Raw genomic sequence first — 25,653 nt, 5'->3', positions numbered from 1 at the left:
GGATTCAACAAGACACAGGAACACAAAAAGAAAGAAGACGCTCGCGCGACAACAATCCTCAACCCCCCCCCCCCCACACACACACACACATCCATAAGAAGTGACACCCAAAGCCACATATTCTAAAGTGAACGTCAACACCTTCACACTAGACAGCATAGGTGTCAGCATAGGTGGATCTCCTTACAATAAAGCACTATTAACCGTTCAACTGCAGAAAAGGAAACATATTAACAGTGACTGCGATCCTCCTTATTACTTATCCATATTTCGCATGCTGAGAAAGAAACAAGTCATGAATACACGGTCACGGGTACAAAACGAAAAGGAAAGGATAACAGGAACAAACACACGAACACGAAAGAAACAACAAAATAGACGGCTATGCAGCATAGGTGGATCTCATTACAATAAGGCACTATTAATTGTTCAACCGCAGAAAAGGCTCCATATTAACAGTGAGTGCAATACTCCTTATTACTTATCCATATTTCTAAAAGAAAAAATGTCTCGACTCCAAAAACGCAAAGCTCAACTAAAGCTTCTAACTAACGATGTACCTAAAAGTAAAAACTTTATGAACTGCATTAGATCCTACAATAGTTCATTTGCTTTTGCATCTACCGGAGTAAATATCAGGCCACCAAAAGGCAATGGCCCATACTGCTTTCGCATATGTGCACAAATACTGCATCGCATTGGAACAGTGCACCCTGAAACAAATCAACAACGCAAATATGCACAAATCTACATCCTAGATCCACATGACGCAAACTATTAATCAAAGTGCTGCATCGCAACAGGCACGGATTCAAAACGAAACACCTCCCGTCTCAGACATACGTTAATGGCAGCGAAGGCTACAACGGGCTTCTCACACAGCACAGGCAAATCGATTACAGCTCCAAAACAACACGTCCCAAATACTACACATGCAACAACGCGCCTCTCAAACGGCACAAGCAAAACATACACCAGGAAAATTCATTCGGATTAATGAATGTCATTTGCAATCATTGTCATTCAGTTCACTTCCCTGAAGAAACAACTGGCAATACAAGTTATACATTTACACGTTGTTGTCAAAAGGGTCAAATTAGACTGCCTTCTTTACATTCATATACTGAATATCTACAGAAGCTTATAACTGACGATGTACCTGAAAGTGAAATCTTTATCAACTACATTAGATCCTACAAATCGGTATCCACTATGAACATTAACGGTGGCACTGCACGTGACATCCGTCTTGAAAAAATGTTGTTTATTGATGAATGTTCAATGGCATGAAGTCACTTATTCAACACCATTCATAAACTTCTACAAACGTTTATGAATAATAATATTCGATTTGGAGGAAAGGTACTTTTATGAGGAGGAGATTTTAGACAGTGATTAGCTATTCTTCCAGATGCCATGCACTCAGCTATTGTTCAGTGCACCTTAAAATACGCAGACAATTGGCATTGCTTTCAAAAGATACAGTTAGTAAAAAAGATACGATGTCCAGGACCAGATCATAACAATTGCTTATTACAACTGAGAGATGGTACACTCACCAATACAGATGGACTTCAGCCACATATTACAATTCCTCAAGCCTTTATCTGCGACGACTTAGTTACAGAGAGATTTGGAACAGCAATCTCATTAGACCAAATGCCCCTTTTAACACAACGCACTATATTATGTCCAAAAAATATTAATGTGGAAAACATAAATACCCAAGTCATTCCATTACTTCCTGGAGAGACACAACTCTTTCTAAGCTCTGACAAACTTGACTCTGATCACAACAATAACCATCTTCATTGACCTTACAAGTTCTGAGCTGGAATTACCTTTTACACTTAAACGGCGTGTACAAAGAAATTTTCAAATAAACCTTTACACTGTGCCACACACTTTATTGTTTGCTTTCTATTTGCATCATCTACACCGTCACACTATTCTATATCTCATTCATACATCACGCTCTTTGTCATTCCCAACACCAGGGGTTGGCGAGCGAAGCGAGCAGGGGGCGGAGCCCCCTAGTAGATGTAGAAGATAGGAGGAAGTTATAAAGTACAATACCTTATAAACAGTGCTATGTCTATGAAATTTGAGGCATTCTAACAAAGGCTACACATTAAAGAATACAAAAAGGGAAAGAAGAGTAATATAGAACTCTACCAAGACAAAACACAGGCTAAGAGGAAGCACAAAGTATTATCTCTCGACAAAAAAATTAAAATCTTACATCTTTTGAAAAGTGTCATGTAGTTGATTTGACTTAAGTATATCTGAGGATGTACAGAGGCTAAATACAGATAATAATATTTTAGGGAAGTTTTTAGTTGGCAGGTTAGTTAAGCATACATATGCCACATGAAAAATGCAAACTTTGTTTATAATGATAGTTTTGTTGAAGCTGGTTTCTTAAGAGAAGAACAAGTCAAGAATGTGAAACAGCTAACCACACTCTGAGCAACAGTGATTATTTTGTTCTCGAATATTCAACTTTTATTAATAAACGTTTCATGAAAAAGCTGGTTTCCCTTGTTTTTGGTGAACAGTAAATGTTTTATGTGAGATTGAAGTGCATTTTCAGGTCACAACTTGATTTTAAATATGCTTTAACTTGCTATATAATTTCTATGAAGTAGGCTACATATCAACTCCTGAAAGTATAAGTATTCAGAACATTTTGAAGCATTCAATCAGAATTCAAATCTGAATACAATAAGAACTTTATTCTGTATTCAGTGTCTAAATACTTTTTACAGTATTCTGCCCAACTCTGTTTGCTGGACTGAAACTGGATGTGAACCTCTTTTCGTATGGGTCACTCCAGATGTGGTCACTGGCTCATATGACAGACCTACAAAAATCACATGGTATGGACCTGTGTTCAGCTTCCTGATCTTTACCTAATAATAATATCTAAGTCTATACTATAAGACTATTGACTAACAAACATTTTGTTATTTGTTAATTCAGTGGCCAGTTTATCAGGTACACCTGCTCATTAATGCAAATTGCCCAATCCTGAAGAGTGGAAATCACTTGCCTGGTACTCAGTGTATACAGCATGTAGACATTTTTGTTATTGTTAACTTGTAATTACTACTGTACATTGAGCAACGAAGTACAACATCCTATTAGCCATTCTAATTGTTCCTGTGCTCTTCTGGATGTTGACATTGCTGAGCTCACTATGACTCCCAAGATTTCTTTGTGAGATATACTTTTCAGGCCTCCAATTGTATAACTAATAAAGGAATGTGTCTAACTAGTTGCTATGTCTCTGTTAGTCCAAAAGATGGCTCATCACAAACATACTTAGTAATAAAATGCATTGCATTTGTCATTCTGATAGATGGCACATTGCAAACACGCCATCCCATATAACAGTGACATATGCATTACACGGTACGCTGCAAATGTTAATGCTAATATCTACATTGATTACTTTGATTTGAACCCATTTTAGAAGGTCCGTCTGCAATAATTATTTGCTCTATGGTATCTGGCAATTCGCAGTTTTCTCTCACCAAAAAAACTACTGTAACCAGCTTATTAGTGACATTTTTATCTGGACCATTTATATAAAGAAACGAGGCAGTTAATACACCAGTGATCTGTGAGGACACCACTTATACTGTTACCTAATATGAAAAAACCCTCACAAATAACATTACTTTCTATGTACTAATCAAATTTGGCCATATATATATATATATATATATATATATATATATATATATATATAAAGTTCCCTTGAAGTCCTGTTTATTATCATTTGAACAATAGCTTCTCAAATGATACTCTCACCTTAAATAAATGCTTTTTTTGCTTTCTCGTGCAATTTTAGTACTGATGCCATCCTTGCTTAGTGAAGTGCTGAGAGCAGCAGACTGAAACATGTTACTCCTGTATAAGAGTTAATTAAAAAATAATGTTTTCTCCAAACATTTTCTTTTTGGTTGCTACTGAGGGGCCATGCAGGACTTTTAACAACTTTTATTTCTTTAAAAGGTTTTTAATTTTTTCCGCCTATACAGAAACAAAGAAGGAACAGTTTTTTCTAACTGGCTAAAAAGGAATTTGTGTTCAAAATCTGCAGCATGCATGGCACAGAAAATAATACAGCACAGGCTGGAAGCAGACAGGATGGTAACTAAACAGCTTTGTAGTGGCTAACAGTAAAAAGTAAGCACATTTCCTTAGTGATAAATAATTACTAGATACAACAGTATATAATGCTCATTGCGTCAGCACTAATAGGACAGCAAGAACATATGTGTTCATTCATAAGGAGGAAAATGTTTATTTGAAGAATAGTGGGGGAGGCCCATTGTTTGAAGGCAACAAAGTTAAAGATGTGCCCAGTGCCCAGAGGTGAGAGTTTTACAGGAATTTAAAGGGCTAGCAGGTGTTAAATAGCTGCAGTAGTTGCATTAAACTTAGATTTGATTTCTTAATTAAAATCATACTTCATATTTTAAGAGAAAAGTGATGAGCAGTTCAATAATTCAAATTTTAATAATGATGTTGGACTTTTTGGAGGCTGGCTTCGGTGAAAAATGTTTCTTAGATGCCCACTTCTGCAGGAGATGCTAGTTGAGGGATAATTCATTTGAGGGGGGTTAGCAAGAGTGGTAGAGAATTGCAGATGTTGGTCAGTTATTCTTTAGGGAGATAGTATGTACCCCCAAGGTGTCATGGAAAGTTACCCCAAACTAGAGAGGTAGAGACAGGGGGGGTCACAATTGGATACAAGCACAAGGTAAACAGTGTCAAACAATTTTCAGGACCTTGTGAGCTGGACAATGACCCTGATAAATTCAGACATGGTGGGTAGCAATGGGAAAGCCTCAATGGGCCACCTCAAAATCAGTCACCAGAAAGATGGAGATAGTGATATTATGGGGATTGAGATGAAGGTTTGCACCAGAGACAGAGTCTCATACAGTGTGTTGCTTTGCAGGTACACAGGTGGGAGACCTCACTAGAAGGATGGATAGACTCATGACCAGAGCAGAGGTGAATCCAGTAGTCACTGTTCATGTTAAAACAAATAATATATGTAAGGGCATGCTGTCAGTCCCGCAATTCAAATTTCAAGACAAAGGTGCCCATTAGAGGAGCAGAACTGACAATGTGCTCTTCTCTGAATTTCTGCCTGTGCCATGCATAGGTTAGTCAAGGACGTTTCCATCTGTCTCTGGATTCATGATGAAAAACTCATTTTAAAGTAACAGACTTGAAACATTTGACTAACGTCAATATAATTTAAAAAGACCTTCAATCATATCACTTCTTAATCTCCATTTGATTTTAAACTGAAAAGGTTCAACTTATTCAATCTTTTCTTCATAACTCATACCATGCAGACCTGGAACAAACCTTCTCTGGACTTTTTCTAGCTTTGATATGTCTTTTTGTAGTCCAGAGACCAAAACAATGCTCCAGATGAGGCTTCACAAGTACATTATATAGATAAAGCATAAACTTCTTTGACTCGTACTCTACACAACATGCTATATAGCTTAACATTCTGTTAGCCTTCTTAATTGCTTCTGTACACTGTACAAAACACTTATTAACACATGATGAATTAATATTGAAAAAAAATGTTATGTAATGTTTTGTCACAAAGTCTTAAATCTGATAAATTTAAGGAGTCACTAGATGATTTTTTTGTCTATGTCCTGATATGTAAAACTATTGAAATAAAGGTGATGCACTTACTTTGTCACATTATGTACAACATTAAAATGAAATACTCATTTGATAGTACACATTCCTGTTTTTACAACATACTATCTATAATCTTCAAGAATATCAAAACATACTCTGTCATTTTCAGAAGATCGTTGACATATATGTTAGTGATTGGCAGAAGATCATAAATTCCACTGATGAGGAAAGCCCCTGTAATGAAAAATTTATTTTATCACTATTTTATCTAAAATTATCAAACATGAAATACAAATAATATAATGGGTTATTTATTTACCTTTGATATTTGGAATGATCTTATACTGGGACCAGTCAGTGGATAAAACCATTGCTGCTAGGTGTGCACCAGCTGAGTGACCACATAAATATACACCACTGTAAATTAAAAAAAAGAATAAACTTACCAATATAAGAACATTAAAATGATATTGACATGGCAATGTTTCTCTTAGATAGATAGATATTATTAATGGATGCTGTTGTTTGTTGACCATGGGGGGAGGGGTATCCCCCCTTACAGGGGTGGGACCAATGCATCATTTTAACAATACAATCTCCATTTTTAATTGAATTACGATAAAAATATCACCACAAAATGCATACACTCAAATTACAATTTAAGCCACATTCTCAAAAAGAAGCTCACAAAAAAGGCATTACATTTTGTAAGAGAATTACATTTTCTATCTTGTTAAATGAGTAGAAGGTCAACATACTGTTGTTTTCTTTACACTATAAACTAAATTATCAACTAAACTAAATTATTGATAGGGGTGGAGAATTTCAGGAATGTACTTAGGGAACATAGCTGCTAAAATCCCACCAATGATAAGCTGATTGAGCTCTCAGCTTATGTGAACAGTAGTGCATGACTAATTACAAGATGGTTTCTAAATATTCACAGGTATTCCAAGTTGTGTGCTGTGAATGTAACTCAAGGAGAAGTTCAGTTTCACAACCAATTGACACAAAGATGGAAAAATACCACCATGTAAAAGTAAACCAATAAATACCATAGACAACTTGGCTGCAGGGAGTCCCTTTTGAAAATTTAGTGATTTAATACAGCGTTTCTCAACCTTTAAGTATTTGCGAGTTTTCATAAAAGTTTTAATCATGCCCCCCCTAATGTTTTTTTGAAACCCTAATAAAATTTATTCCCATATTTTTTGCTGCCGATACACCACTACAAGTTTAAAATTTTCCTACGAATAGTGAAATTATGCCACATATGCAACATCCGCGCCTTCTTTTTTGTTACTACGCCCCACAGTTTGAGAACCGCTGATTTAATAAATTATTTCACTTAGAGAAATTGGATGCTGTAATGTCTTTACCAGGCCCTCAAATTGGACATGTACTGATTAATTAGCAGCCTGTCCACTAATTTCAATGATGAGGCAAAGACTGTAAGAAAAGACCATTCAGCCTAAGAAAGTTCATCAATCCTTTTCACCTAATTTCTCAAAATAACATAACATAACATAATAACGGTCTACTACACTACTTGATAACAAATTCACAATGTCTACGTATTTTAAGGGAAAAAAAAATAATTTCCTTAACAAATTCTGTTTTAGTACTTTAATCATGTGACCTATTATTATTAAAATATTTTTTTATCCTCCTAAACCCTAAGTGCCAGGTACTGGGCCATCAAAGGTTTTAAAAAAGTTTTTAAATTTTTTTCACCACGTCATACACCTACGCACATACACAAACACAAACAATGTGTGTCTACTACACACACAAAGTGATCACATTGTTACAGTACGTATATTTAACTTTTAATCTGGTATGAAATCATATGTGGGGTGCGTCATAAACCATCAACAAAAAATGGAAAAATTCAGAGTAAATATTCCGTATAAGGAATACGCAAGGGCTATATACAGTATGACAGTCGAACAGGTTTCAACTATGCATTGAACAGTCACTCTGACCGATCAAATGTCAGCCACCGGTCAAAAACCAGAGAAACTGTCACATGCTCATCTGAATTTTCGAGTTCACAAAACAACAGCAAAGTATAGAAGTGACATATCAGTACTAGCAGAAAATTCTTCTGATCAAAATAAGCCCAAACACATCTCTGTGCGAACTCCCGATATTTAGAAATCCTCAATAAACCAAAATTAGAGTGGCCACAGCTGGTACAAACCATCTGTTTCTGGTGGGAGAGACTCTTGTTCAGTGGGTTATACCATACCGAACTTCACACCATGGGACCATGATGTTTCAAACGACACATGGCCATGTTTTAACAAAGGAAGCCACCCAGCCCAGAATAATACTTCTCATCTCACTGTGCGCTTCTGAATTTTTGTATGCTCTTGCATATAACTTCACAAAACAACAATGAATATATTGTAAGGTTTCTAAACTCTTTTGGGACTCCCTCCCCAATGGGACGACACGCCAAAGAGCTCACAGACCCGCCACGACACCCCTTGTACTGATGCCTATTTTATACATCCCCTTTCAGAGGGTGGGATTAGATATTGTTGGCCCACTTCCCAGGAGTAAAAGTGGCTTTCATTATATGGTTGTGTCAGTTGATTAAGCCACAAGATAATACGCTCGAACTATTGCAAAAGCACTCTCAGATATGTTCATACATATTGGTATCCCTCGTGAGATTTTCACTGATCAGGGCATACCCTTTATGTCTTGCATCATGAAGCTGTTATGCAAAAGTTTCTGAATTAAGCAGTTGCATTCCATGATTTATCATCTGCAGACGAATGGCCTGACTGAATGATTTAATAAAACCCTAAAACGGATGATTTGGTGAAAGGTTTGTCGACAGAGATGTTTAGCTGCAAGAGCAGATTGCCATATTCTCCTCTATTGCGGTGGAACATCAGCAGCGTGAGTAGGAGGCACAAAAAACGTAATTATGACAAGACAAGTAAACTCTACGAGTTTAAGAAGGGGGAACACGTGTTGTTATTGATCTAATCCAAGATACATAAATTTCGGGCCGAATGACAAGGGCCAGCAGTGATAGAAGAGCGTATGTGCCCTGTGAACTATAAAGTCAGAATTCCTGGGCAGTGGAAACCTGTACAAATTTTGCATGTTAATCTTTTAAAGGAGTGGCACGACTGTCACAAAGTCCTGGTCACAGTCGCAGTGGTCCACTAGACTGAGGTTGCTATTGGGGATGAAAGCGGAATTGCTATCGCTGATCAAGGGGAACTCGGATGTTTTCTCAGCAATGCCTGGCCTGACGATGATTGCAGAACACGAGATTGTCACTCCACCCAGTGTTACTATACAGGTGCCCCCGTATCGCCTAACAGAGGTAATAAGGAAAGTGATACACGAGGAAGTCCAACAGATGCTCCAATTAGGCGTTATTCAGCTGAGCAAAAGCGAATGGCGAAGTCCAATCATACTTGTCTCAAAGTCCGACGGTTTGGTTCTGTATTGACTTTAGTCGTGAATAAGATTTCCAAGTTTGATGCATACCCAATGCCGCATGTGGACGAGCTGTTAGAAAAGCTTGGGCAGGCTTCATATATCTTCACCCTTGATCTCATGAAGGGTTATTGGCAGGTCCCCTTGGAGGAGTCTAGTTGTGAGAGGACTGCGTTCGCCACTCCGGATGGGTTGTTTGAATTTACGACACTTCCTTTTGGTCTCCATGGTGCACCGCTGACTTTTCAGCAAATGATGGACCAGATCCTGCGTCCCCATTCCACGTACGCGGGTGCCTATCTTGACAATGTGGTCATTTTCAGTAATGACTGGGAATCTCATTTCGTCCGCCTTCAGATGGTGCTTAACAGTTTATGGCTGGCAGGGTTGACAGCCAACCATAAGAAGTGCAAGCTAGGTATGTCAGAAGCCCATTATCTCGGTTATTCCATGGGGAAGGGTTTACTCAAGCCTCAAATGGACAAGGTGGGGGAGGTGCTTGCATATCTCCATCCTGAAACACAGAGGCTGGTTCATGCCTTCCTTGTCTCGCTGGGTATTACAGGCGGTTCATTCCCAATTTTGTGCATTGGGCCGCCCCCCCTCACTGACTTGACAATGGGCAGAAAGAATCATAGTATTGTCTGGATTGATGCCTGTGAGAGAGCTTTCACGGAACTGAAAGCTACTTTAACCTCATTACCGGTTCTGCGCAATCCTGACTTTTCGAAGGAATTTATTCTGCAAACACATTCTAGCGCTTTCGGTTTAAGAGCGGTGCTCTCACAATGTTTTGAGGGGGAAGAACACCCCATCACGTTTCCAGCAGAAAGCTGCTACCCAGGGAGCGTAATTATTTGACTGTTGAAAAGGAGTGCTTAGCAATTAAGTGGGTGGTGGAAGCCCTCCATTACTATCTCTGGGTAGATGGTTTACCCCAGTGACTGACTATGCCCCGCTACAATTGCTGTACAAACAGAAGGATACACACTTCCCGCTCACTTGGTGGTCTATCAAATAATAATAATTAATAATAATAATTCATTACATTTATATAGCGCTTTTCTCAATACTCAAAGCGCTATCAGCTTGCAGGCTTTTGCTTTTGATGTTCGCCACCATCCTGGGGTTGCACACACAAATGCTGACGTTCTGTCCCGCCTAGCCGAGCCCGACTTGGACAGTCACTTTGCCACACCAGTGTGGACAAAGCTGAGGGGGGAGATGTACGGTTTATAAACTCTTTTGGGATACCCCCCCAATGGGACAACACACCAAAGAGTGCCCTGAAGTGCGATTGCTGTGCCTGTGGAAGACAGCATATCCATTGCCGGGGCAACTGCCTGTTGTCGATGGGTGATGCAAGGAACATTATAAATACAGGGAACAGTTTAACTTGGCCACAAATCTGCCTGAGTGCTGTTCCTGTGTATAAGAGAGTGGTAGATCCTGCTACAATAAATAACCGTGCTGTTCCTGTTTCAGGCTGAATAAAGCTGATTTTGCTAAAGTACTGACACTCAGCCTCGTGTGTTGGGGTGCAACACAGGGACTCACACGTTACAATATACAAGTTATATGGCAAAAATTACAGCAGATTCTCAAGTGGTACAACAGGCTGGCACCAAGCATCAGGCACTTCTGGGCAGGTGGTTCTGGCGCAGTGTGTCATACCATTGTATAGCTGCGACAGAGACGTTTCCAATGATAGGTAACATGCTCATGTTTGAAAAAAGGAGAGAGAAAAACATGAGCAAAATAAATGAAAATATGTGATTTGTGTTTGTGTGCGTGTGAGAGAGAAATTATTTATATTTTATACAAACACTTTAGATTATTTTATATAAATTTTATAAAATGTATTTATTAAAAGTTTGGGTATCCTTGCCTGAAAACTTTCTGGAGGTGGGAAGGGTGCCCATGGCGCCAAATGCTATTTATTTCTTGGTGTTACCAACATGAAACTTTAGGTACAGTTGACATGTCTAGGAACACCTCAGACAGAGAGAAAACTGGCCTGGTATTGCTTGTGTACGAGGTATACTGTATGTGAAAAGAAAAATTTGAAAAACACCACTGTGTACGCCTATGTTTTTTTGTTTTTTTTTGTTATTTTGGCAGCAGTTTCTCAGTAATGTTTAAATTTGACTAAAGCATAAATTCTATCACATTTCAGAAGTTATCTGTAAGGTTTTAATGAAAAAACTGACTGTTGTTCCTTTATTTTTTGAATAATAAAGATTTATTTTGGTGTTCTCCCCTCAGGTGGAAATTGCTGAAAAATGCCCTCAAGGTGTAAAATGAAAAAACTAAATACTTTCAGTTTTCCTCATAACTCATACCTTGTAGTCCTAGAATTGGCCTAGTCTCTCTTCTATGGACATTCTCTAAAGCTACCAGTTTCTTTTTTTTGTAATATGGAGACCAAATCTGCATTAAATTATTCCACATGAGGTCTCCCAAGTACATTATACAGCTTATGTATAACCTCCCTTGACTTCCTGTACTCCATGCAATGGGCTCTATAGCCTAACATAACATATTTTCATAGTGAAGAGTCCACTATGATTCCTTTGTACTTCTCATAAGGTATACTTTGAAATTTTAAATGACCCACTGTATGTTCAAGTCTAGCATTTTAATTTATTCTGTGTGATACCTTACATATACTGACATAACATTTTATCTGCTATAAATTTGCCCAAGTCTAAATTATTTGCAGTTCCACAAAGTCTGATATAATCTGCACACTTAACAAGCTTATGTTATACTTTTAATTTTACCTAGATTGTTTATGTGTATTAAAATGTGCAGCAACACCAGAACTGATCCCTGAAGGATGCCAATTTTAACATCACCTAATTTTAAAAAAGGTCTTTGAAAAACAACTGTTTGATTTGTGTTTTTAACTCAATTTTAAACCCATCTTGACACTGCATATTATACTTCCACTTCCATTTCATGGTGCCTTAACAAAAACTTTCTGAAAAATCAAGATAAACAATATTATGCCTCGTTGATCATAGCTTTCCTTCTAGCTAACTCCAGCTACTCTGTTAACTAAGGACTCTTACCTGATGTGAGAATACTGCTGCACAATCGAGATTACACTTTGCCTCACCTGAGACACCATTAGATTTATATCCCCTGCAAAAATAAAAAGACAAATTTATCTACTTAAAAATGAAGAGCAATACACATATCCATCTTTAACTACTTAGTCCACTAAAATAAGAATTGTTTCAGGCTTGCATTTATTCATTAATATACAGAGGATACTGAAATAATTAACTGAAATAAACATTGCATTAAGCATGTGAAAAAAAAGATTAGAAAAGAACAGGCCACGGCATTATTTTGGACACAATAGTTCAACATGAAGCAATAAGTTGTGCCAAGGACACCAAGACGCCAAGTATGTTAGTTTTATCCTCATTTCTAGTTCAAAAACATGAAGTGTCCACAGCTCTATACCTGGAAAAGTAGATGTGAAATTTATAAGAAATGCACTTTTAACTAACATTCACTTCTGTCCTGACTCATTAATTAACTAATTTCAAAGTAATATCAGGCATCAAATTAAGATTCCAAAAAATCTTTTCTAAAAAGACTTTTATTAGGATGTTATGTTTTGGGGTTTCAGCTGCACAGATGAAGTTAAAAAAACAGGTCTTTTAAGTGCACACTTTATTGTTGGAGAATTAGAAACAGATTTAGATTTTCCAGCAAAAAATAAAGCACAAATGAAAACTTAACTAAACATCAGGTAAACCCAACTGCGCTACAGTCTTCAAAGACATAATAAAATGTTAAAGTATCTACTTACTGCTGGTTTTGAGGGAGCCTGTTGGGGCTCCTCATGACTGTGTACCTCCTCAAAATATTCAGAGATACCATCCAGCACCACAAGGAAAACAGTGTGACACTTCCAGTTGTAGGTTGATGCCATTGGACAGTGTGCAACCTTTACCTTGTGCCTAGTGACTGTGACGCACCTATCTCTCTGCCTGTCTGGTCTGGAATCGCCTCCTGCACACTATCTCTCTTAAGGACATCTGGGTCACGTCTGCCAGTTCTCTACTACAACATAGGCCACTCAACTCCTCCTCGAGTTCAGTGACCCTGAGCTCAAGGGGTTGGATCAGTTGGCATGTCCTGCAAATGTAGCCCACATAGAAGACTGATTCCTCCAAGCCATCCTCTAATAAATTCAGCATTTTACTGGACTTGCATTCTACTGGCCTCATTAATATTTGACTTTGGATTACTAAAACTACTCCATTTTTTAATTAAAATGATTTAACTTAAATGGTAAAGCTAAAAAATTAATTCAAAACAATTAAAGAACAACTATAGTTATTTTACTCCTTCTGGCCCCTTAACCTTCTGTAATATTCTCCTCCTCAACTGTCTCCTGTTTGTCTTTCTATGAGGTCTATGCGGGTCTACAGCTCAAAAAGAATGGCCAGTTTTTAAATCAATAATCACCGCACTCACTGTTTAAAGAGGGGGAATGGCAGTGTGTCCGGAGTGGTTATCGGGTGCGATGTGGGCATGGGCGTTTCCGCACTGAAGTGCAGAGGTGTGGGATCGCCCATGTCTGTACTTGATGACGGGAGCAGCTAATCGCTGCACCTGTTCCACATCCCCATTATAAACAGGAGAAGCGCGAGTGTGGAGGGAGAAGAGAGGAACGAGAAGAAAAAAAATAACGGAGGTTAAGAATGAGAAGAGGAATGCTGGAAGCCGTAAGAGTTGGTGCAGGAACAAGCAACAGCAGACTCATTGGTGGATGCTGGCAACTGGTAGGACAACCCCTGAGGAGGAGTGATTGGCTGACACTCGTGGGACACAAAGAAGAGGTCGCTCCAGCTGAGCAGTTTGGAGGAGCTGGAGTGACCAGCAGAGTGGACGACTCGCCGTGGAGGGCAGCAGCAGTCAGGAGGAATTGGGAGAGTTGAGCCCCAGCGTGAGCGCCCTGGCCACTGGGGAACCCAAGTCTTGGTCTGGCTGGAGCTCCACGTAGCCGGGGAACGGAAGGCTACTGGACCAGAGTAGAAGGCAGCTGCACCTGAAGATAGAACTGTTCAATCTAAAACATTTTTACACACTTTTTTCCTCCTTACTAAGAAAACTTGTTTACTGAATATCCTTCAAGTTAGTTTCTTACTGTCTTGTCTGCTTGTAAAGCCACTTATGCCTGATCGGCGACTTAACGCTAGTCGCCTGCCTTTGCTGCTGCTGCCTTTTTTAGCCCCAATGAATCATGTTTCTGTTACTTATAACTACTTACTTACTTGTAATTATTCATCGTCATGACCCCAGTTATTTACTTAAAGAAAGTGTCACCTACTGCCCTGTCTCACTGATGCTAGTTTGCATACAAATAACAAGTAAAAGTACAAGTAAAATGCGACTTTTCCAAAAGTTCCACCAAAAACTTTCCTACTGTGGAGGCAAAAAAAAAGCAAAAAACTCTTTTGAAGAGAAAAAAGCTTTAAAAAGTCCCACATGGCTCCATAGCGGCAAACAAAACACAAGATTTTTAGGAGCAAAACTTATTTTTATTCAACTCTCACATCTCAGAACACAAAACTCTCAGCAGCATTTCTTCTGTTTGCAAAGATGACATCAGCATATCGATACGCCTCAGTCTCTAATTACTACTTGTCACACACATGCGATTAGGAGGCAGCTAAAGGGCTTCAGTAACTGTAATACTACATCAGACCAGGGGGTGGCGGAGTGTGCTGTCTATCTCTCTCAGTTCCTTGCAGACCATTCCCAGGAAATCCCGTCAGGTCCTGGTGCCTCTGATGATGTCACCTCCGTTTTCCCGCGCCTTTGATGACTTCACTTCTGGTTCCGCCGCCTCTGATGATGTCACTTCAGGTCCCTGAAGACATCACGTCCGGTTCCGGCATAGATGACATCATTTCCTCCACCAGCCCTTAAAACTGCCATCGTACCTCCAACTATTCAGTTCTGTTTTGGACTCAGTCTTGTAAACTACTCAATCATTTTTCAACCTTTTGCAGCCAGGACCATAATATAAGGGTGGCTGCCCAAAACCTTTTTGACCGTATGGAGTCTTTTTGTGACATATTACTACTAATTGCTGTCCTCAATATCTTATATCCATTACTCTATTCAAATAGAATAGTATGCCTCTAATGCTATGGCTGCTTGATCCTCAGCAATGTGCAATCAGTGGCAAACCCAGCCTTGTGTCACAGCCCACAGTGAAAGTGGCTATGTAGACGCCCCAACGAAATGCTGGCTCAGTTGACAGAAGGATGATATGCATGAGGTCAATGCAGCCACTCAAAGATGTCCTAGATCAGAACAAGTAGAAACTGACATGCCAAAAGCTGACCTTGTGTTAACAGGGGACAAATGCTAGGAAGAAGATGCATCTAGTCATATATTTTTCTCTGTTATAGGCTCAAAAATAATAATAATAATAATCCATTCAATTTTCCTAACCTGCTTATACAGAGCAGGGTTGCAGGGCATCTGGAGGCTGTGAGCCTGTGCCAGGAAGCATTGGGTACGAGGTAGGACCAATCCCTTGACCAGCACACAAACACACTCTTGGGCAACTTCAGCAGTGCCAATTCAGCATTATTTTATTTGAGCAGCATCTATCTGTTGTTACAAGCTGTGGCAGAACATAATTGCTACAAAAATAGAATTGACGAACCAAAAGTCGTATTTTAAGTAGAATACACCTTGGTGCTGGGGGCTTCATAACTCCACCCACAACAGAGGCTGTGAGCAGACAAGTCAACAGGAAATGTATTCTTATATTAAGAAGATTAGTTCCAAGAATATGTAATAAAATAATTTCTAGTTTCCTTTTGTTATCAGAAGGATTTCTCATAAATGTGGAAGGCATGTTTTCTTAAATCATAACCTTTCCACTTCAAAGTATTTTTTTCAGTAAGTTTTTAGACTTTTTCATTAACCAATGGACTTGTGTACCCTTAAGCCCTACTGTAAGGCACAAAAATAGGAAACATTTTTTTTAAATTTATAAAAAAAAGTTTCACTTTAGAATGCAATTTTATGTGAAAAATTAACTAATTTCATGTGGCCATTATTGTGAAGAAATAACTTCAACATGAAAAATATAGAACTCATTTTTTAAAGGAATACTCAATTCAAAAATAATAATTTTATCTCTTACTTACTGTAAGTTGTTTGTAGAGATGGCCTAAATAAACATTTAATTTCATGTTTTCATGGAGAATGGAGATACATTTTCTGGTATAATGAGGCTTCAAAGGGAATTAGTGGGGGCAGACATTATTGAAAAATTCAGAAAAAATATCTTCGGTTCCTCATGTTACATAATCTATATGTCAGTTATATTTGTGTGCTCATAAATTCCAAAGGATATCTATCCATCCATCCATTTTCCAACCCGCTGAATCCGAACACAAGGTCACGGGGTCTGCTGGAGCCAATCCCAGCCAACACAGGGCACAAGGCAGGGTGCCAACCTACCGCAGGACACACACAAACACACCCACACACCAAGCACACACTAAGGCCAATTTATAATCGCCAATCCACCTAACCAGCATGTCTTTGGACTGTGGGAGGAAACCGGAGCGCCCAGAGGAAACCCACGCAGACACGGGGAGAACATGCAAACTCCACGCAGGGAGGACCCGGAAAGCGAACCCAGGTCTCCTAACTGCGAGACAGCAGCGCTACCCACTGCGCCACCGTGCTGCCCCAAAGGATATCTATTTTTTGATAAAACAATTCTTAAATAAATAGTTTCAGAAAATAGGAATAGTGTAGGAAAATAAAGCACATGCAAGCAAATTCAAGCATTTGATCAAGTGACAGGGGTAGGGGGAATAATGGTCCAAGATACTTGGCACAATCATCAGCCTAAAATAAAACAGTGGGTTGTATTAGTCCACACAATGCAGGACTTTAACAATGCAACTACTATTGTCTTGGCTGAGAATCCCCTTCATATAATATTAGCATTGACCATGCCAGGCTTACTAGGTATCCTGGATTTGAAATTCTTTTGTTATTTTTCCACATCTTTACTAAAACAGAGGTAGCTAAAAGGTCGCTGTCGTCCTCTTGAACCCTTCGACCACTCCAGACACCAGGTAAAAGTCCAATAGTAATATTTATTTGGACAATGTACAGTGCACAAAGCACCCTCCACTCCACAATACTCATATAACCAACCAATAAACAATACAATAATCAATCCTCCACACTTCCAGACACTTAGCCACCCTTCCTCCCAGCTCAGCTCAGCGTACTGGTTTCCCAGAGTCCTTTATATAGTCCCTGACCCGGAAGTGTTTCTCCCTTCTGTCCATGTGATCATGAACACTTCCGGATTGGATAAAAAGCTCCTTTCTTCAACCCGGAAGCACGTCGTTGCCTCTTGTCATGTGATCATGACGCACCTCCGGGTTATAGGGCAAGTAAGAGTCCGGCAGCCTCCCCACAGCGACTCCTGGTGGTCCCCAAGGTATCCAGCAGGGCTGTGCATATAAACTACATAGTACATGAGGCCCTGCTGGAATTCGGGGAACGTCCACACTGTTGAGAGAGCTCCACCTAGCGGTCTGGGGGTGAGGGCCGGAATATTTAGTCGGCCACACACCACAAAGGGTACCCAAATTTTTGCATGGCCACTTTTTCACATTTGATTTAATTTCATACAACTAAATACTGCTTCACTAAAAATCTTTGTTCAGAAAACACCCCAGTACTCAAATGTTCCTAGGAAATGAAAGACATACCACTGTTATCTTTTTTGTTGAAAGTACTGTAGAATAAATTATTATGGAGGCTGAGAGGGGTTCCAAAACTTTTTCATATGACTGTAATTTACATGACACCAATCACCGACTTCAGTTTTGTCACGATACTGTCCTTTGTGATCTCAACTTTATTTCTTCTGCATCAGACAACAGGTACGGTGTCTTGAAACACTTGAATATTTTGTCCATCTTTTTTTTTGGCAGGACTCCCAGTTTATATTTTCCAAGGCCTTGTGAACCTTTTTCTTAACCTCTGAAAGCAGTTCTACTTCATTGTCTGTCCAGATAAAAATATATGGTTTGCTTTTTCTTTGTACTTTCTGTGTTTTCTTTACTTTGAGAGTTTCAAAGCGGAAGACAAATGTTAAGAAAATACTTGTATGGATGGAAAACATCTCTGAAGCATCCATGACTCTGAAAAATCCCTTGATCTGGATGTACTGAAATGAAACGCAGATATAGATACTACTCATTGTTTTGCCTCACTTTTAAGTTGTCTGTTTGCTCTTTGTGTATTAACATGCTGGGCAATATCTGGAGTCTAGGAATGTAATTCTAGTTTAGTATGTTTAATGAATTCACATAACAAAGTTCATTTTTCTTTTTATATATTTTCACAGCCCTCATAAATGTAGCTGTCATGACACAACTTTATATGGAAGCCACAGCTTGGATTAGGAAATTCTTCTGACTTGTACGACTGACTTGTAAGTGGTAGAACCTGACAAACATCAAACTCTCCAATTGCTGTGCATTATGAGGATGGCAGCAAGTTATGTCATAAGAAAGCAAACCTGCATGGTAAATAAGAATCCACCAATACTCTCTCAGCTCATGCATACTCTTGCAAGTTAAGTGATTGATTTTCTGCAACTGGTCTGAAAAACCTTAGATCTTTTGAATAATTGGAAGATGATTGACTGTTCAATATGTCCAGTTCCAGTCTGTACAGTAAACTGTGAAATGAAAATTCTCCTGTATCTCCCTCTTAGGAGTGCACCTAATTAACCGGATGCACAAATGTTAACACTGGCTCCTCGAAATGAACAAATTTTACATTACAACCAATTAGCCTAATCTGCATTATTAAATATAAATTATATGATGTTTAGTATTCTGTAAATATGACAAAGTTTAGCCGCGTCCTTCAGATGAGATGTAAAAAATCAAGCCACTGACTCCCTGTAGCCATAAATGATTTCCAAAAAATATAATGTACCCCGATGTCCTAGCTAAATTACTCAACATAGCCTTGTCAATTCTGGCATCCCAATCAACCCCTGCCTCTTACTGGCTAATGGTCTCACTCACCACTTCACCACCTAATAGCTAATGTGTGGCGAGATACTGGCGCAAAATGGCTGCCATATGCCGTTCAGGAGAATGCTGCATATTGGTGGTGGCTTAAATGGCTCCCCATTGTTTGTGTAAAGTGCTGAGGTGTTAAGAAAAGCACTGCATACATATAATTATATATCTGTGCTCTTCACTGTCTTCATTCCTATTTACTAATTTGAATATTTTCCCCTATATCCTTATTATTAAAGAAGCCAGAGAGGGCTTCCCTCTTTCCCCATTCCTATTAAACCTCTCTCTTAAATGCTGGCAGATGTTATCCACTCCTCCAAAATCATTTCCCCAATTCATATTGATAATTCCTCTCACAAGTTCTGCTGTATGCCTAAAACATGTCCTTAACATTTTTAAACATGATTCCTGGTTATACAATTAATTGGATTAAATTTTCTCCTTTTAATCCTGTCCATCTTGCCATATCGACACCTGGGTTTGGACATCTCCCTTCAACACCTGCCTCCCTCCAGGACTTTAGCTGCCTTATACAGCTGTGTGCTTTGTACTTTGCAGCTTCTTTTTCAACTCTTTATTAACTCACTGCACTATTTTTTTTATTTCCTACTAATTCCCAATGGTAGTATATACCAGTCCTCGTTTTTCCGGTTTCCTCCCACAGTCCAAAGACATGCAGGTTAGGTGCATTGGCGATCCTAAATTGTCCCTAGTGTGTGCTTGGTGTGTGGGTGTGTGTGCCCTGCCCGGGATTTGTTCCTGCCTTGTGCCTTATGTTGGCTGGGATTGGCTCCAGCAGAACCCCATGACCCTGTGTTAGAATATAGCAGGTTGGATAATGGATGGATGGATGGACTAATTTTGAGACCACTGCAGCTCAGGTTAGCCCTTGCGTAAGTCCGGTTGTTACGAAAACTAAAAATATTTTTAGTAAATTATTTTATTTTAGTTAGACTTTTCAGCTACTTTAATAGTTTCTTTTAGTTTTAGTACCCAGAGGAAACCCACGCAGACACGGGGAGACCAAAATTAGTCACAATATATTAATAAAAAATACATCTTTATTACATAATATACCGTCTTCCTTCACACTCTCGCAGTCGTCCCTGATCCCTGGGGAGGATGTCATCTTGATCACATCCACTCCTCAAGGAAAAGTCAGTGGGCACGATCCACTCCTAGAGCACCATACCTTTGCTTTTACGCGGGGCAAACGACCGCACTGCCTTTCCAAACACTGGCTGGCTGGCTGGCTTGATGTGCCTCTCCACCTGCTGCTCACAATCCCCTTTTTAAAACAGTGTGCCCTCACCACACTACCACACCCCCACCTGAAGATGCAAGTCTGGTGATTATTTATTCAAAAGACGGCAATCAACCATGGACCTCACTTTACCACACAGCATTTGCGGTAACAGAGTAAGCTGAATAAGGGCGCGTAAATGCATGTGACAAAGAAAGCAATTTACTGTGCTATGATAATGACAGTTCTTTAGAAGCTGATAGTGACAGCATTATAAATTCTGGTCCAAATGTTAGTGAAGTGCGAAGGTGATGATTTTGCTTTGAATGTGCTCGGCAACTTTCAAAGCTGCCATTTACTGGATTCTCAGGAGCTCAAGAGAGAAGTAGATAATCCCTTACAGAATTTCAGTCTGTTCATACATGAAAGAATATTAGCTGTAATTCTGACTAAGCCCAAGATACAGTATGTACACAGCAATTAATACAGCAGCACACACTAAGCTAAATTCCAGGCTGCAAGAATCTAACATCCGTAATGATGAGCTGCCACATTTCTTTGCACTTCTTGTATAACAAGATATAATTCAAATGCTTGAAGTTGGAAAGTGTTGGTCAACAAAACCTTTACCATATGGACAGAAAAATCATGAGTGAGTAACGTTTCAGTTTATGTATCGGGTGTCTGCGTTTTGTTGACAATAATTCACCTACCACTTTGCATAGGAGAAATTCTTTTTGAAAATAAAAAAGCACTAATTGAGAGACTGACAAGGTCAACATGCAAGATCAGCATAATATTGCTGACCAATCACTTTTGGTTTGAAAAGGTTGTTTAACAACAAAGCGATAACAAACCTTGTAAAATTCTGGAGTTGGCAATGTGTCTACTGATCTACAGGTTGGTAGGTGAACAGAGTCTGCCCACTGGTGAAAAAGTAAACCTAATAATGCATTTGTGTATTTATACTGTATTAATTTAACTTTTTTAGTTTTACATTCACAGCTCAAAATACCTGATATTGTGAAAATAATCAAGTGAAAGAATTATTTTTTAAAATATTTGTCTGCCTCTTTTCAGTCTTTCTCTCTCAAAATAGATAGTTGAAATATATTACTTTTGTTCTTAACATCAGCCATGTCATACATATTGCATATTGCAATAGGCTAGCTCCCTATCCAGGGATTTTTTCTTGCCTTGCATCCAAAGCTGCTAAGACAGGCTCCAGATTTCCTATGATCCTGCTCTGGATACAGCTAGGTGTGGTCTGCACACTGACTCAAGACTAAGAGCCCTGTTCTTCCTAAGCCCCCATGATTTTCATGATCACACCTGTCAGAACACAGTAGAATCTATTTTCTGATTTTTAACATGGATTGCAGGTGGCAAAATTCTTTTTATAAATTGTATGTGCCTGAGATAGAATCAGAGATCAATATAGCAGGTAGAAAATAACAAAGAACAGTATGGGAGATTTTTAAATATAATACTGAAGGCATTAATTGTAAGCACATTGTCTTGGAACAGGATATGTTGTGTGCTAAAGACATTTAGAGTAAAAAAAAACCCTCAAACCTTAAAATTCACCTAAATTTCATCACAATTGTCCCATTCTGAGCACAAATGACATAGAATCTATCTTCAGCACCACCCAGCACCTGTCTCACTTCCTCTCTGAATTTCACACAATAAGAGGAAGTCTTCCTCTTTCAGCTTCCACCACATGATCCTTGGTTCATTCTCACTCTCTTCCTCTTTTTCACCTTGAAATTCATCCCGCATACCACCAATCAATGCTGTCTAATGACACTGTCCCCTGCCATCACCTTACAGTCTCTAATCTCTTTCACATTGCATCTCCTATATTGCCTTGCATTATATGAAAAACTTTTTAAACCTATTCTACTGCTCCTCAACTGTGTCCACATTTCTCATCTTATCCCAGGCCATGCTCGTTTGACTTTGCCACATCTACTCAATGCGCTATCAAAATTAAAATAGTTTGGGCCTTTACATCCCCACTTCTTCAGACTGAGAATTGTATTATAGTAACTTGACCTTAGTGGTACAACCATCTCTATACTCTAAATTCTATCCCGATTATTACCAAATGCTACATCTAGACAGGCTTGCCCCAGCATTGGTGCTTTAACATACTGTGTTAAACAACAGTCACTGATTACATTTAAAAAAAATTTTGTGCTCCAATATTTGCATGGTTAGACCAGCTAAAATTTAGGTACTTAACACAAGAATCCCTGAAGCCTACGAAAAAACTCGTAATCCTGGCCTACCTTAAATCCCTTCGCACCTCTCCATCAGCATCTTTTGTTTTGTAAATGTGTCGATCAGCATAAGCAGCAAGCAGAGTGCTGTCCCATCCCCCTACAACAATCTATGTAAGTGCAGGATGACATGAACACATACCTGTGCACTTTTTTGTACTAATGCCAAAATTTTGACATGAAGTGTATAATGTGTGAAGACTGAAGTCCAAATATCAAGTAAACACTTTCACAAAAGGTACACGTATAACAAAACAAATGTGCTTTTATTCAAGGAACCAAAGAAAAAGAAATCGGGTTAGTGTACAATGCTGACACCAACCACTTTGGTGGTACAGTGGTACCTGCTCATTTTTTGTTGCCCTTTATTCTACGTGTGTAACAATCTTTTTTCTTTATTCTTGTGTGGACTATTTGCTTTGAATTATCAATAAATCTTTTAAAACAAACTTTTGGACTGAGAGATTTCTTTCAGCACGCTTTTGACCCATGCTTGATCTTGATCCTGCCTTACTCACCAGCAGCTACAGACGACATTTGAAAATGTGTGATGCAGTTATTAAATGACTAGAGTACTATGCATTCATAACAGAACAAAAAATAATTTTACCTTATAAAATCAAAAATATATTTACAACAAAAAGCATATTTAAAGAGGCAGATGACTCTGGAGGAAACATTTAAAAAAACCATCCAGCAGAGTGCTTCCTCATCCCTAAGGTACCCACTTTGATAGGATGTAACACTTTTTGTATAGGTTAGTTATAAAATGTGCACTTACCTGCAAGGGAGGTGAGAAGGATTTGGGCACAAACGGCTTTGGTGGTGTTACTGACGCACACCACAGGTGGAAACGTTGCTAGCACATTTGATGTGGGTGAGGTGGCCTATCATTCACGTTAATACATGAATGGTGTTACTTCAGGACATACCAGTGAAGGACGTCTGCTTGGCCGCATAAGTTATGGCGAGATAACCAGCAGAAAATGGAAACACATAAGCTGGGCATGCAGAGCAGTTTTGAGATTGAAGTCCCAAAGGAAGAGAAAAAATGGATGAAAGGAACTTCAGGAAGCTGCCTGAAATGTAGATCAAGGCAAGTGGGGTGGAAGGTCACAAGCAGTGTCACTGACTGGTTTGTATTGGGCTGGCATTAATGACTGGCCATACAGACCAGCCTGGCATATAAAACTGAGAGACGACCAGCAGGGGTCGTCTTTTGACCATCTGTCGTAGGAGAGAGAAGGTAGCTGAGCAATTTATATTGTGAACAAGAGGGCTGAACGCACCCTTAGAAGATGCAGTCGCTCCTCCGAAACCCCATCTTAAATGGCGATACAATGGGAAACAAATATAGTTTTTAACCTTCTCTTTGCTCGATTAGCTCTGCTGCTGCTGTGCCACGTTTTCTACTTCTTGCACTGCGCTTAAAACATTTAAAAGCCTGTATAGCAGCTGTCCTTTTGTCTTATTGCCTTGTCTCACTTCTCCCCAGACATCCTCGACTTTATGCTTTATTATGCTGTTTACAAATAAAGTTTATGTTTCTTGAAAACCCTGAATGAATCTGTGCAATTGTGCAACCCAAGCGTGACAATATATAGCAATCCTTGTGCATAAACCATTATTTGATTTCTTCACTGATTTTCCTTTATTTTGTGCTTGTGCAACTTTTTCAATTTTGATTTTGATAACTGCTTTTTGTATCCTATTGATTTTTGTTGTGGGAGGAAGAAGAAGAAGAGTTGTATAATCACGTGTTTCTGTTATTTTTTTCCATCGCCCTTATTTTTGAGATCCGTTCAGTTACATTACAGACACCCAGAGGTCAAGTGTGTGTAGGGGTGCCAGTGCATAGGGTGTCACACCCATTTACTGTTCCTTCAGGTGCTTCTGATGTTCCTTGGAGTGTAAAATCTTCAATTTTTGAAACTGCATACTGCTTATATTAATAAGTTTAAATTTTGCTCAAACAAAGCAGGATGAAGTGAACTTTTAAAAGCAATTTAACTATAGAGGCAATTCACATTCAAAGTATTTTTCTCATAAATATTTTCCTGCAGTGCATTAGTAATTTAAAACTTTAGCGCACCTGTTTTAGTCAGCTTACAACTTAATGCTAAAAGGAAAAGAAAACAGTGTCCATGCCACAGTATTGGAAGTTGTTTCAATTATTGTATAGCACATCAAAGGAAAGCAGCACACAGATAAGTAAAAAAAAGATCAAAGACTTTAAACAGAGCCATTCATCATAAGGGCAGCTTGCCAACCAAATGTGTGCAAAGTCACAAGTCCTGAAGCCCTATTTGAAATTTTAACATAAATGAAGCTCATCCAAGGGACCAGAGGGAGTCGACAAAAGAGGAACATCAAAAGAAGCAACATCAGAGATCGAGGCACAAGACCATTTAATCTAGACATTAGATAACGTAACATAGGCATAACATGGATTGCTAAAATGAAAAAGCTGCCCAGGGCTTTATCAACCCCTTGACACTGCTGATTTTCAGTAATCTTTTTCTAAGACTTCATCCAGGCTTTTGCTATTTTATTTTCTATTATACTTTCTTCTATTGGCATTATAAATTAATAGATGCCACGTTGATTTTAAATTTCTATACTTTGTCTTTATATCTTGAGTGATTGAAGTACATTTTAGGGCAACTAGTGTGGTGCAACTACTGCTTTCTTGCCCACATTTTATCAAGGTTCAGAGGTTGCACCTCGGTAAGAACAACAATTGTGCTAGAAGTGATGGTCAGTAAGTGACATATAACCAAAAGATTGTTGAGCCTTCGTGTGTCATGAGGATACCTGTATATTTGTTAGTGCTGGTGACAGTGAGTCCCTATATAAAGTA

General features: G+C 38.9%; 1 protein-coding gene across 3 annotated transcripts in view; it reads right to left on the bottom strand.

Moving 5' to 3' along the window:
* afmid (arylformamidase) overlaps window positions 1-25,653 on the bottom strand; it is a 142,814-nt gene that overhangs the window by 40,247 nt on the left and 76,914 nt on the right. For all 3 annotated transcript variants that reach the window (XM_028791821.2, XM_028791818.2, XM_028791819.2), the window contains 3 exons: window positions 12,225-12,297; window positions 6,005-6,102; window positions 5,841-5,919 (listed from right to left, as the gene is read on the bottom strand). In XM_028791821.2, the coding sequence (XP_028647654.1) occupies window positions 5,841-5,919; window positions 6,005-6,102; window positions 12,225-12,297 (250 nt within the window). The remainder of the gene's footprint in view (window positions 1-5,840; window positions 5,920-6,004; window positions 6,103-12,224; window positions 12,298-25,653) is intronic.

This window comes from Erpetoichthys calabaricus, chromosome 14 (assembly GCF_900747795.2).
Source record: "Erpetoichthys calabaricus chromosome 14, fErpCal1.3, whole genome shotgun sequence".
Classification (NCBI taxonomy): domain Eukaryota; kingdom Metazoa; phylum Chordata; class Cladistia; order Polypteriformes; family Polypteridae; genus Erpetoichthys; species Erpetoichthys calabaricus.
This window is presented reverse-complemented; position numbering and strand designations above follow the sequence as displayed.